Below are 14,288 nucleotides of genomic sequence, written 5' to 3' on the forward strand. Positions count from 1 at the left end.
AAATATTTCCCCAACTTAATATTGTTATTGTGAGGATTAAGTAAAGCAATGCATATAAAGTGTATAAATATGTCTGGCCTATGGTCAGTACTTAATTGTTAAAAAGTATTTGACACTGTAGGAAATAAATTCAGCTATTACAAATACCAAGTTCTAGGTCTCTTTAGAGGTCATATTTCATATTTTATAACTGCTATTCACAGACACCAACTAGTCACAGTGCAATGTGGCTTTAACGCTGATGGAGGCTCAGAGCAGGGCATCAGGAGAGGTCTAAGAGTTTCTGGAAGAGCGCTTGGCTCTTGGAAGTCAGGCCAGTAGCAGTTCACCAAGCAGTGTCAGTGTCTTAGCATTTCAACATCCAGCACAAACAGTGTAGGTGCCATCGGTTATTTTTTGTTCTTATATACTAGTATTAGCACATAGCAATCACTTATACACTATCTATATTCACACACATATATTTTATAACTATATCTTTGTTTACTTATAATGCTAATTTCCTACTCAGAGTATAGAGTAGCTGAAACTGATAATTTCATAATAAAGGTTACCATAAAGTCTCTCATCGGTTACCATAAACTTCTCATCGGCTTACCCTGGTTTTGCCTTTTTTCTTTAGATATATGCAAAAAACCTGGTGAATGCCGATCGTTGTGCACTCTTCCAGGTAGACCATAAGAACAAGGAATTGTATTCAGATCTTTTTGATATTGGAGAGGAAAAGGAAGGAAAGCCTGTCTTCAAGAAGACCAAAGAGATAAGGTACAGCTGGAGTGAGCGTCCTGTGCTCTGATCACAAATGTGCAGGTGTTCTGTTACCCACTTTTCTGTGCCTATTCACAGGTATGCTGACAATACTTGTCATACTGTGATATCATTCCCACCAGGACCCGCCTCCTGAAGGTAGTACTTCTGGGAATGACATTGCAGTGCCAGCGAAACCACGCCTAGGAAGCTTTAGCGTCACTCCTGGAAATGCCGTCTTCCGGAGGCGGTCCTTTTGGAAATCATGTTGGAAAAACTTACTAGTGCTCCCAGGTAGGTAAAGTATGCTCCACCTGGAGTCTGCAGGTTCTCCCATGTTTAGGAGCAAGGGTGAGCTTAACCAATTCGGCCCCCACCTCTTCCCAGCATATGGACTGTCTCACAGTTCCAATATTACAGGAAATTGATCTGGTGTACTGATGACTTCAACACATTCCGTTATCCATTGGTTTAATCAACACACTTCCATTCCATTTTGAGACTAAAACCTTCTTTGTTCTTTATGTGGCAGCTATTGTCACATAAATGAATAGCATGAGGGTTACTAGTTGGTGGAAGACCTTGGCTCAGGCTTATCAAGCTGGAAACCTGCAAGGAGCACTGTCACAGACTTTAGAACCAGGCTTGGCAGGCACAGGTTGGGGTCCCCTTCAAACTGTGGGTTCCTTTGGCTTTATGTGTCTTGTTCAACTACTCTTCTCTAATACTGCATGTTCTCCAGTAAGATACTGTTCCTCATTCATTAAGAACTGCCATTCATTTGACAGTCTGTCACATGGAAGTGTGGCCTGCCATGGGGCATCTCCATTGTCTGCACTGGTACTCCAGTTCTGTTTCTAGGTGATAGTTCCAGAATTCCTGACACATAGTTCTGACTTATGGACACTATGTAGGTGTTTTGGGTTTTAAAATTTGGTTTCTTGTTTTCTTTGTCAGCCTGGGTATAGTGGCTTATTTAAAGCCATTTCTTTCTTAAGGTCCAAGTGTTCTCTCTCACTCCTGGAACTGATCCGATTTTGAAATTAGTAACTTACAGCCTGTGTTTACGAGCACAGGAAAAAGGAGCATGTGGTTACCTGACTTTGATGCCTGGACCGAGCCAGCATGACTGTCAGAGCATGCTCCTTAAACATGAGCTTCTCCCTCAGCTCCAGTGAGAGGTGTCCACTTGCTCTCAGCAGACAGACTCACTCGCATACCTGGTGAAATGGCCCTCACTGCAGTCTAACTTGTGTTCCTGTTGTTCAAAGCACAAGAAAACAAGGAAACAGACAACCTGGAGTTTATGCATGGTTTACTTGTTGGTGTTTTAATTCTCTTTTGTGTCATGTGTCTTTTGACTTTTCTTGATAATCCTTAAGGATAAGCTTCATTTCAGAAATGATTATTTCCTATAATGCTAATAATGTGGTATTATAGAAATTATTTTTGAACTACTGAAAGTCATAGATATTGTGAACTATAGACATCTTAACTAAATTTTGAAATGAATGCATGTATGGTGATAATATAGTAATAAGAAAAATATTTATTAATGTTAGAACTTATTTATAAATGAAAATATTGATACTGATAACAAAAATGAAAAATACTGATGTAGATAACAAAAGTGTAATTAAATATAATCAGTTGATGATTTACTTTTGATTGTTTTTAAATGTAACAACATTTAAATTTCTAAATAGTACTTGGGTTATAAACAACAGAAAATCCAGGTCCTGAACACCTCAAAGTTCAGACCCGACCTCTGAATTTGGTTCCACATGTGGTGGAAAGCATGGTGCTATGCTCTCTTGAGAATCCATCGTTTTCTAAATATACCAACTGCTGTAATAGGGCTGGTTCATCATCCTGTATTCTAGTTTTTATTATGACACTACTAGGCCTCAAACCTCATGTCATTGAGACTATACTAAGAAAATTTGTGTGAAACATATTGTAAGTTATAAGGTACTTTACATGTATAAGGGATTATTGTTATTGGTCAATGCTGGTGATCACTAGTTAATTTTAAATTTGTATTTGTGAACCAATTAAATTGCATTATAGTGTGATTTACATCCTAAAAGTCTCAAGTGATCACTGTGTAATGTTTTTCTGCTTTACTTTTACATGTTTTATGATAGTTTAGGATATGTAAATGTAAAATTAATATGAGCATTTAAAATGGAACAAGACTTTTCAACTCAATGCTTGATGGTAATGAAGTGTTTCAGAATTATTCTGTATCAGTAGTATTTCAATTAGTGTGTCTCTCTCTTTTATATATGCAGATTTTCAATCGAGAAAGGAATCGCTGGTCAAGTAGCAAGAACAGGGGAAGTCCTGAACATTCCAGATGCCTATGCTGATCCACGCTTCAACAGGTAAAAACAATCAGTTTCTCCCTTAACATTCTTCTTGGTTGAAATGTCTTCTGGACAGCTCCAGTCCTACATGTCTCAACTCCATCAGTTCTTTCCTTTTTGCTGGGAACCAGTCCTATTACTAACAGGTGGTATATTCAGATATTTATGAAGTAATGGATTCTCAGTGACTAATATGTAACAGTGTCAAAGCTAGAGTTGTTTATATTGTTATAAAAACAGCAAAGAGGCAGGAGTTTCAACTGATGGATCGCCGGTGGTTTTTTTCATTATACTGTCATCATCTTGTACCATATTCTCTATCGAATAATATGCTAAAGTGCTACACAATACATACTGATAAAATTATATACTTTTGATACTGACAGGTCTGATTTTAAATTATGGTTGTGTGATTTTGTAGTCAGCTCTGAGTCTTATTCCTTTATCTTTAAAATAGTTTAACAAGACTGGTGCTATAGCTCAGTGGTAGAACACTTGCCTCTCAATGTGTGAGTCACTAGGTTCCATTTTCAGCACCACATAAAAATAAACAAATAAAGGCATGCTGTCCATCTAACACTACAAAAAAAATATCCAAAAAAAGTACAATAATGCCTATATTGTAGTCTTTTTTTAAAGATTATGGATAATGTTTGTTAAAAAGTCTAGAAACTTTACCAGACATAAAGTAGAAACCTAACAAACCATAGATTTTATTGTATATTATTAAAATTGGATTTTAAGATAGCTGAAAAGAGTTTTATTTCATTTTGATTTTCTTTTAGAGTACTAGAAACCAAATTACAAAATATGGTTTTAGTAAATCTCTAGAAATTGAGGAGGCTATGACTGGTAGGGAGTAATATTTGAGATATAGTGACAGTAGTGCTTAGTTAATACAAACATTTGGTTTACTTTGGGAGATAAATGATACAAGAAATGCCAAGATTTTTCATGGAAGTAATTGATTAATGTCAAATATGCATGAGTCATATAAGCACAGCTATATTCTTATAATATACTTTATCAATAAATTAAGAATACTAAAAATCTTATTTTTCAGGAAAATCGGTGTTTAAATGTTGAAAATATTCATAATATGTAAAATATTTATGTAAAAATTTGTGGGTCGGACTATAAGAAGTTGAAAATAAAGTCAACTGATTAAAGAAAATATTGGCAAAACATATATCTGACAAGACATTTGTGTCTAAAATATGAAAACACTCCTCTAAATATTAAGATATTGCAATTTAATAAAAAGGAGACAATTTTAAGAGACACTTTACAAAAGAAAATATTCATATGGCTGTTAAACACATGGGAAGTGAGTAGGGTGTACATATGTCAGTTAGATCCTCCTACATGCCAGTGTGAAATGGTTGAGATTATAAAATACTGATAGTAGCAAGGATTGGAAAGGGTGTGGATAAACTGGAACTCTCAGACTCTGCTGGTGGGAATGTGTAATGGTACAACTCCTTAGGTAAACAGTCTTTCAACTTGTTGGAAATTTGAACATACACCCACTGTATAATCCATCCGTCATCTCCACTCCCAGGCACTACTGCAAGAAAAACTAAAACATATGTTATCCAAAGAACTTGTATACAGATCTTCAAGCCAACATTATCCATAATTACTGTCACTGGCTAATAGCAAATAATGTTTCCCATTAACTGATAAATGGATAAACAAATGTGGTTTATTCATTCAGTAGGGGCAACTATGCTGTAGTAACAAGTACTGATAGACATGTGAATCTCAAGAACTGTGTGTAACATGAGGGCATTAAGAACTGCAGCTACTAACTGCCTTGTGTTGGGTACATGGCTCTTTCTATGGAATTCAATCCTATTTCTAAAAACATTTCCTTAGAGCAGGAGTAAGCAAACCTTTATTTATTAATGGCCAGCTAGTAAGTAGTTTTGGCTATACAGGCCTATGGTTTAAAAGTTAGATCTCACAAATAGGCCCAAGTTCAAAGGAACAAATCACTTTACCACATTTATAATGTTTTTTCTCTTGTCTGTTGACTCAATTATGCTGGATGCTAAAAACCCAATAAGAGCAGAATCCTCCTGTAGAGACAGTTGTGAAAACAAAACAAACAAACAAAAAAGTTAGAATATTTCTGAAAAGGTTATAATAAAACACTTTCAAATATTAGCTTGTCCCTAAATTTAGAGGCTCACAGCGTCTCCATTGCATATCTGAGTTGAGACTTAGGAGGCAGTGAGTAGTTTAGTCTTTTTCTACTTGCTTCTTTCCTTGTGGTGATGGCTTTGCTCCTTCACTTTGCAGGGAGGTGGACTTGTACACAGGCTACACTACCCGCAACATCCTGTGCATGCCCATCGTGAGCCGGGGGAGTGTGATAGGCGTGGTGCAGATGGTGAACAAAATCAGCGGCAGTGCCTTCTCCAAGACCGACGAGAACAACTTCAAAATGTTCGCTGTCTTCTGTGCTTTGGCCTTACACTGTGCTAATGTAAGTGCTGCTTTAAATATCATTTAACTATATACTGGATATTAATGTCCAGTAAAGCCACTTGCAGTGTTTTCCATTTATGTTTCTTTACAAACTAGGAGAAATGATTCCTAGTTGTACATATTTTAGGAAATGCCTTAAAAAATTTCCTGATACTTGGCATTTATTTCAAGGTATGAATTTGTTAAAAATAAAAATGAAATTAATATTTAGGTAAGATGTTTAAACATCAGACTTACATTTCATGATATCTGCTGAAATGAATAAGAAAAGTGTTATTGAAACCCTTCATGTTTGTTGTTTGCACTGCATTTGAGAGTGTATAAAATGTTAGCTGGTAACTGCTGTTTTCACACCAACCAGGGAAGTGTTGCTTGTGACAAAGAGTTGACCACCTCTTCCTTGAGTCCTTCCAGAGGAGTCCTGAGTGTTGACCCATTTAATCCATGCTGTGGTCCTGCCCTCCTCATTGAAGAGGAGCAGGGGTCTGTCTTCACAGGAGATCTTTTGATGTTCTTTCTTTTATATTGTTATGTTTTAAATGAGTTGAACATTTAGTATTCTGTGAACCCTAATAATCCTTTTTACTAGAATTCTGAAATTTTATAACCCTTCTGTAAAGGTAAATGAGAAGAAATGGGAGTTACCACCTTAATAACTTAGAAAAATTGCTTTTTGGGAATAGGACTAAGTTCTGTAGAAGCATCCGTATAATTCACGGAAATAGTTGAGAAATAACTAGGAGCAAATATTTTTAAAATTTTTTAAATCCAACTCTGGTGACTCTGGCAAACCATTTTAATCCCATCAGTGATATTGGGTAAGAATGCACATTACTTCCCTTACACCATCCTGGGGCCCTCCATGGGTCATTATTACTCAGCTCATCAAAAATAAATCAGTACAGTTGTAAAAAGTTTTGCTTCAGATATTATCAGTATCTATATGTATCTCATAAATAAAAACATGGACAGCTTATTTTTTTCTTATTTAGTTTAAAAGTTGCAGAACATCTAATTTTAGTATATTTTGAATATTGACTATTCATCATTTTGAAATGGAATCTAAGAACTAAAGTAACTCAGTACCTTTTGTTGTTTTTTTTTAAAAAAACCACAGCAAGACCTTATGATTGGAAAATTAAACACTGTTTGTTTTACTCTCTGAACAGTATTTCTACTATTTAACAAAATTGTATTCTAATATTTTATGCTTTAGAGTATTTTATTATTCTGAGATAATAATCTAAAACAAACATGTATAGTAAGTGGTAAAAATTCATTATTAATTGTGATTTTATATATATGTGTATACATTATATATATACATATATAATATATATAGTATATATTATTACCAATATGTTATGTCAAAACAATATAACTGTATCACAAAATTTGGGTAATTTTCCAGAATAAAAAGTAAAAATATTATGGAAAATGATATTTTTAATGAGATGTGTATGCCTTAAAACAGCAATAGTTAATATATCCTTCATGGATTTTACATATTGTTAAAATGAAAGGGGATTTAGCATCATTTTTCTACAGTTATAATTTTGAAGTAATTTCAGATCAAAAGCAACATTGCAAAAATAGTACAAAGAATCTACTTATACCATTAGCCTTATTCCCCCAAAGTTATGATGTGTATCATTTTTGCACTTTCTCCTTCTTTTTCCCTCTTAGTAACTGTCTCTCTCTGAGCTGAGATTGTCTCAGACACAATGTCTAGAAATGCAGAATGCTTCAGCTTGTACTTTCTAAAATCAAATACATTGAATTCCTACTGCACATTTAAAAACACCAAGAAGTCAACATTTGGGGTGGGGTTGTGGCTCAGTAGTAGAGCACTTCCGGGCAGGGGTAAGGGCCTGGGTTCAATCTTTAGCACCACATAATTAATTAATTAAAAGTTAAATAAAAAAAAAAAGAAGTCAACATTGGTACTGTGTTAGATTATTTGGGCTGTGTAGTGGATACAAGACTGAGTGCCTTAAACAACAGAAAGTTATTTTCTCTCTCAGCTTACGACTACCCCCTTGTAGTCTGTCCTGATGTGGTTTTTCCTGTGTGTGGAATATTTCTGGGTCCTGATTGCCTCTTCACGTGTTGGATTGATTCACACATAGGACATTGTTTTGCCTTAAGTACCACTTTATTTAAAGGCCCCATCTCTTAAGTTTGGTCACTGGGATTGAGGCGTTGAATGTGAACTTTGGGGGAATGTGGGTCAGGCTGTGCCTAGGTACTGTGCTTTGATCATCTGCAGACATCTTGAGTCTCCTTTATTCTGAAACTGTTCTATAATCTTTGTTTTTCTTCACCTGGATATTTTTAAAGCTATAAAACTGGTATTTTGTAGAATGTTTCTTAATTTGGCTCTGTTTGATGTTTCCTCATGGCTGCATTAAAGTTATAATTTTTAATGTTTTTATGATAAATTATAATTATTCATAACAGTGGGATTCTTGTGACATATTTATACATGCATATAGCATAATAGCATAATTTGCTCATTTCATTTCTCAGTACTTCCCCTTCTCTCACCTCCTTCCTCCCCCTTAACTTTTACCTCTACTCTACGCTACTCCCATTGTTATAATTTGAATATATAGTGTCTCCTGAAAACCTCAAATATTGGAAACACAATATCCAATGTAGCAAATGTTGGGAAACAAAAAAGATTAGATTATGTAAACTATAACCCTAATCAATGGATTGATCCATTTGGGGGATTAGGAATCTGAATGGATTGCTGGGTGGTAACTATAGGCAGATGAGGTGAGGCTAGAAGAAGCCATTCGGTGGTGGTGGTGGGAGGTGCCCTTGGGCATTATATTTTATCTCTAGTTTCTCCCTCACTTTCTGCTTCTGGGATGCAGTGAACTGAAGTGTTCTATTTCACCTCAGCCCCAGAGCAATGGAGTTGGCCAGCCGTGGACTGAACCTCTGAAACTTGAGCTAAAATAAACTTTTCCTTTTCTGAATTGTTCTTGTCAGATACTTTGATCACAGTGATGGAAAGCTGACTGACACATACTTTGATTTATTTTTTAAATTGGTACATTATAATTATATGTCAAAGTGGGAATTACTGTGATACATTTATACATGCACATAGCATAGTTTGAATGATTTCATTCCCAGTCCTTCCTCCTCCTTCCCCTTCTCTCTCCCCCGTAATTCCCTTCCTCTACTCTACTGTTCTTCCTTCTGTTTTCATGAGATTGCTTTTTTACTTCCTTATTTCTCTATAACTTCCTCATTTGACCCTTGACTTTCTGAGTCTGTCTTATTTCATTCAGCATGATATCCTTCAGTTTCATCTGTTTACCAGCAAATGACATAATTTCATTCTTCTTTATGGCTAAAACTCTGTTATGTATATATACCACATTTTCTTTATTAATTCATCTGTTGACAGACACCTAGGTTGATTCTATAATAGGGCTATTATGAATTGTGCTGCTATAAATATGGGTATGCATGTATTGCTATGGTATAGTAATTTTAGTTCTTTTGGAGAAACATCAAGGAGTGGTACAACTTGGTCATTTGGTGGTTCCAGGCCTGGTTTTTTGAGGAATCTTCACACTGATTTCCATCGTGGTTGTAGTACCAAAAATGTGTAAGTGTTCCTTTTCCCCTGCATCCTCACCAGCATTTATTATTAGTTTCAGTAAGCTAGCCACTGGGTTCCTTGGAGCCTCACCTGCTAAAAGATGTTAATGTCACTGACCTGATGTTTTTTGAGTAAGTTAGCTTTGAGTTTTGAACATGTTTTTACTAGGAAAAGCACCTTGTAGTACTCATTGTCCCAAGCAGTTAATCCAACAATTTGCAGGCTCCCTGCCCTTCCTGAAAGTTCCATTTCTTTCTGGGAAACATACAGAAGTATTTTTTTTTGCAATAATATATGCAAAAGCTTTGAGCAGTATGAAATACCCTTTAATTGTTGGCTATTATTAAGTAGGATTTAAGTGTATTGATCCTGAGAAATTAAAAATATTTCTGCTCTTGATTATGTCCTTATTAATTATGTCCTTAATAAAAGCATGTGAACCCTCATGAAAATTACTTCTAATTCTGAATGTATAATGTATTGGTATATTTTATAATTGTCTGACTTAATATTCCTGTTTAAAAGTCCCTGTGTTTGGAGCAGGATGATGGGCCATTTAAATAATTATAATGTCTTCATTTTTCTTTATTTCATCTTTGGATTCATTAGACTGCAGTATTTTTTGTTGAATTAAAGGTGCATTCCTCTAAATGGCAACATCTCCCTTTCGTTTGTTGATTTAACTGTTTGTTAGTTGGAAATAGCCATCTACTTTGGAAAGTAACAGAAAGTAACCATTTAAAAAGATTGATTCTTTAAAACTAAATGAGTTAATTAATTTGCTTATACATATTATGGTTTTAAGAGGCATTTTAATATAATGCAAGAAGCTAAGATGATAGTAATTACTGTTTTTACATCTTTGGCCTGGAAAAAGGAGCCCTTCAAAACAGACTAGCTCTCTACATTCTGTGTGGGAAGATGTTTAACATTAAAGAGACAAGGAAAAAATCACGATTCAAATGAAACCAGTTGGCTAGGGACAGGTATAATAACCTTTATTCATTCAAACTTTATTAATTCTTGAATTCAGCCACCAACTATTGAGTCTATTTTTTTCATATCAGATAGTAGATGTAAAGGTGATAGAATAAAAGCTGCTCTTATTTGATTCAACACTTTGTAATTGGAATTTTTTGAATACTTTACATATTTTTTAAAAGTCTCACAACAATCCCATGAATGAGGATTGTTATCCCCACTTTACCCCCCCCCCCAAAAAAAAAGACACATAAAGTTTAAATAATTTATCCAATGTCACATAGTATCAGAGTATGTGATAGAGCAAGGATTTGGATATAGATATAGTTATGCCCTCAGATACGGCCTTCCATTTTACACTGATCTTTCTGAATGTTGCTCATAGGAAGAAAAATATTAAGAAACATATTTTAAGTTTTGTACATAAAATATAGAATAGAATATTTAGTAGGGTATATCATTCAGGGTTTTTCATAGAGATAGAGCCAATAGGATATATAAAGATTGTGATAGATACCTTAGAGGGAATTGGTTTGGTAAATTAGTTCACATGATTACAGTGGTTGAGGAGTCCCATGATAAGCCTTCCATAAGCAAAGAATTTGGGAAGCCAGTAGCATGGCCCCAGGCCAGGTCCAAAGGCCTCAGAATCAGGGAGGCTCATGGTGCAATTCTCACAAAATGAAACTGATTACTTTGTTTTGTAATTACTGTTATTTACCTCATCTCTAGAGTTACAAAATAAAATGATAAAAACTGAAGTTTAAACTAAAAATTTATATACATTAATTTATACTATACATTTATAAATACATTTTAATTAAATTAAAATTGCTGGTCATACACTTGTAAACTGACTATATAAGGATTAAGTAATAACTGCCTGATAGGAGTTGGGAGATTATAGAAAGTATTTCACACAGACCACTTGGCACTCCACATGCCATCTACGTGCTCAGCGGTACTCTAAGTGCCGTGGTGGTTGTAGCAATAGTATTATTCTACCTAATGTAGTCATTTTTCCTAGCAGCTTAGCCATAGAATTACACTGAACTACAGGATATGCCAAGCAATTCCTGTTGACTGTTCACCTTCCTCCCAGAATATGCAGCATCTTCCATTGAGGTATGGGAGGCAAATGTGAAAGATTCTGTCTTGATATGTGTTTAGGTAAGTTATATAGAAGAAGCTTCATTTTTTTAATTGCTAGCATGGCATAGAGCTTTCAGAAGCTTCTATGTCTGTAGTGGGCCATTCTCCTCCTGTTTTCTTCTAGAAGTTCTATAGTTTTTAGGTCTTACACTTAAGGCTGTATCCACTTGGAATATTTATTATAGATGGCACAAAGTAAGGATCAAAATTCATTTGTTTACCTTTGGATATTCTGTTGTTCCAGCACCGTTCCTTGTAGACTGTCCTTTTTCTGCTGTCTTGCCTTTGCGACCTTGTTGAAAACCAGCTGAGTATATATAGTGGTCTACTCTGTACTCTGTGTTCTATCGTTGGTCTGCTTGTGTCTTTGATGCCCATTTAATTACTGTAGCTTTATAATAAGTTTTGGATTCAGGTGTGGAGTTCTTCTACCCTCATTCTTTGTTTTCAGAATGGTTTTGTGTAGTCTAGGTCCTTTGCATTTCCATATGAATTTTAGAATCTCCTTTTCATTGCCTGTAGAAAAGCCTACTAGGATTTTGGTGAGGTTGTGACATCAGCAGTTCAGTTCCCAGGATGGTGTTGTTGGAGTACCCAAGTTTAAGTGTGTGTGGTCTGTTTGTCTATTTTGCTTGCAGCAGTCTCATCAGTTATGTCACATGTTTCAAAACTCTAATTAGGTGCATGACATTTAGGATTGTTATGTCCTCTTGATAGCCAGACCCCTTTGTCATTTAAAACAATCTTTTCTTTATCCTTGATATAATAGTCTTCACTCTCAAATCTACCTTTTCTGACATTGATAAAGCCCAATTTTTTAGGACTGGTGTTCAGTGGTATATCCCAACTATCCTTTAACTTTACTTATGTCTTTACTTATGTTTAAAGTAAGATTCTTTTTTAAAAAAATATCTTTATTTATTTATTTTTATGTGGTGCTGAGGATCAAACCCAGTGCCTCACATGTTCCAGGCAGGTGCTCTACCACTGAGCTACGGCCCCAGCCCCTAAAGTAAGATTCTTATAAGCAGCATATAATTTGTTCAGGATTTTTTTTTAATCTGACAATCTTTTACTTTTAATCTTGATGTTTCCACCATTTACTTTTCAAGCTTAGGTGTAATAAATCTGCCAACTCAGTTTTCTGTGTGTTTCATCTGTTCGTTTATTCTTTCTATTCTTGGATTTAAAATTGAATTCTTTATAACTTTGTTTTATGAATCAGGTTTCAATTGATTAAAAAAATCTTCAGGGCTGGGGTTGTGGCTCAGTGGTAGAGTAATCACCTAGCAAGTGTGAAGCACTGGATCTGATCCTCAGCACCACGTAAAATTAAATAAATAAAGATATTGTGTCCATCTACATCTAAAAAAAATCCTTTTTTTAAAATTTTTTATTCTAATTTGTTTTATGATAGCAGAATGTATTATAATTCATATTACGCATACAGAGCACAATTTTTCATATCTCTGGTTGCATACAAAGTATATTTACACCACTCTTGTCGTTACTTAGGGTAATGATATCCATTTCAATCCACCATCTTTTTTAACCCTTGCCCCTTCCTTTCTGCCCTAGATTGTTTAATCTTCCTAAGCTCCCCCTCACAACTCCACTATGAATCAGCCTCCTTATATCAGGGTAAACATTTGGCATTTAGTTTTTTGGGACTGGCTAACTTCACTTAGCATTATATTCTCTGACTTCATCCATTTACCTGCAAAAGCCATCATTTTATTCTCTTTTATTGCTGAGTAATATTCCATTGTGTATAATACCACATTTTCTTTATCCACTCATCTATATGAAGGGCATGAATTGGTTGGTTCCACAGTTTAGCTATTGTGAACTGTGTTGCAATAAACATTGATGTGGCTGTGTCTGTGTAGTATGCTGTTTTTAAGTCCTTTGGGTATAGACCGAGGAGTGGGATAGCTGGGTCAAAAGGTGGTTTCATTCCCAGTTTTCCAAGGAATTTCCATACTGCTTTCCATATTGGTTGCACCATTTGTGGTCCCACCAGCAATGTATGAGTGTGCCTTTTCCCCCACATCCTTGTTAACAATTACTGTTGTTTGTATTCTTAATAGCTACCATTCTGACTGGAGTGAGATGAACTCTTAGAGTAGTTTTGATTTGCATTTCTCTAAATGCTAGAGATGTTGAACATTTTTTCATATATTTGTTGATTGATTGTATATCACCTTCTGAGAAGTGTCTGTTCAGTTCCTTGGCCCATTTATTGATTGGGTTATTTGGTTTTTTGGTGCTTAGCTTTTTGAGTTCTTTATATACCCTAGAGATAAGTGCTCTATCTGATGTGAAAGTGGTAAAAATTTGCTCCCAAGCTGTAGGCTCTATATTCACCTCACTGATCCATCCAATTTATTAATTCTTGATTTTAATTCTTGTGCTATAAGAGTATTATTAAGGAAGTTGGGGCCTAATCCACATGATGGAGATTTGGGCCTACTTTTTCTTCTAATAGACCTGCACAGTGTCTCTGGTTTGATTACTAGGTCCTTTAACCACTTTGGGTTGAGTTTTGTACAGGTGAGAGAGAGGGATTTAATTTCATTTTGTTGCATATGGATTTCCAGTTTTCCCAGTACCATATCTTTTCTACAATGTATGTTTTTGGCACCTTTGTCTAATGCAAGATAACTGTAATTATATATGGGTTAGTCTCTGTGTCCTCTATTCTGTACCATTGGTCTACCAGTCTATTTGGGTGCCAATACCATGCTATTTTTGTTAGTATTGCTCTGTAGTATAGTTTAAGGTCTGGTATAGTGATGCCACCTGATTCACTCTTCTTGCTAAGGATTGCTTTAGGTATTCTGGGTCTCTTATTTTTCCAGATGAATTTTATGACTGCTTTTTATATTCTATGAGGAATTTCACTGGGATTTTGATTAGAATTG

General features: G+C 35.2%; 1 protein-coding gene across 2 annotated transcripts in view; it reads left to right on the top strand.

Moving 5' to 3' along the window:
• Pde10a (phosphodiesterase 10A) overlaps nt 1-14,288 on the top strand; it is a 267,554-nt gene that overhangs the window by 198,692 nt on the left and 54,574 nt on the right. For both annotated transcript variants that reach the window (XM_027939403.2, XM_071612857.1), the window contains 3 exons: nt 623-765; nt 3,042-3,134; nt 5,421-5,607. In XM_027939403.2, coding sequence (XP_027795204.2) covers nt 623-765; nt 3,042-3,134; nt 5,421-5,607 — 423 coding nt within the window. The remainder of the gene's footprint in view (nt 1-622; nt 766-3,041; nt 3,135-5,420; nt 5,608-14,288) is intronic.

Source organism: Marmota flaviventris, chromosome 6, assembly GCF_047511675.1.
Source record: "Marmota flaviventris isolate mMarFla1 chromosome 6, mMarFla1.hap1, whole genome shotgun sequence".
In the NCBI taxonomy this organism is placed as follows: domain Eukaryota; kingdom Metazoa; phylum Chordata; class Mammalia; order Rodentia; family Sciuridae; genus Marmota; species Marmota flaviventris.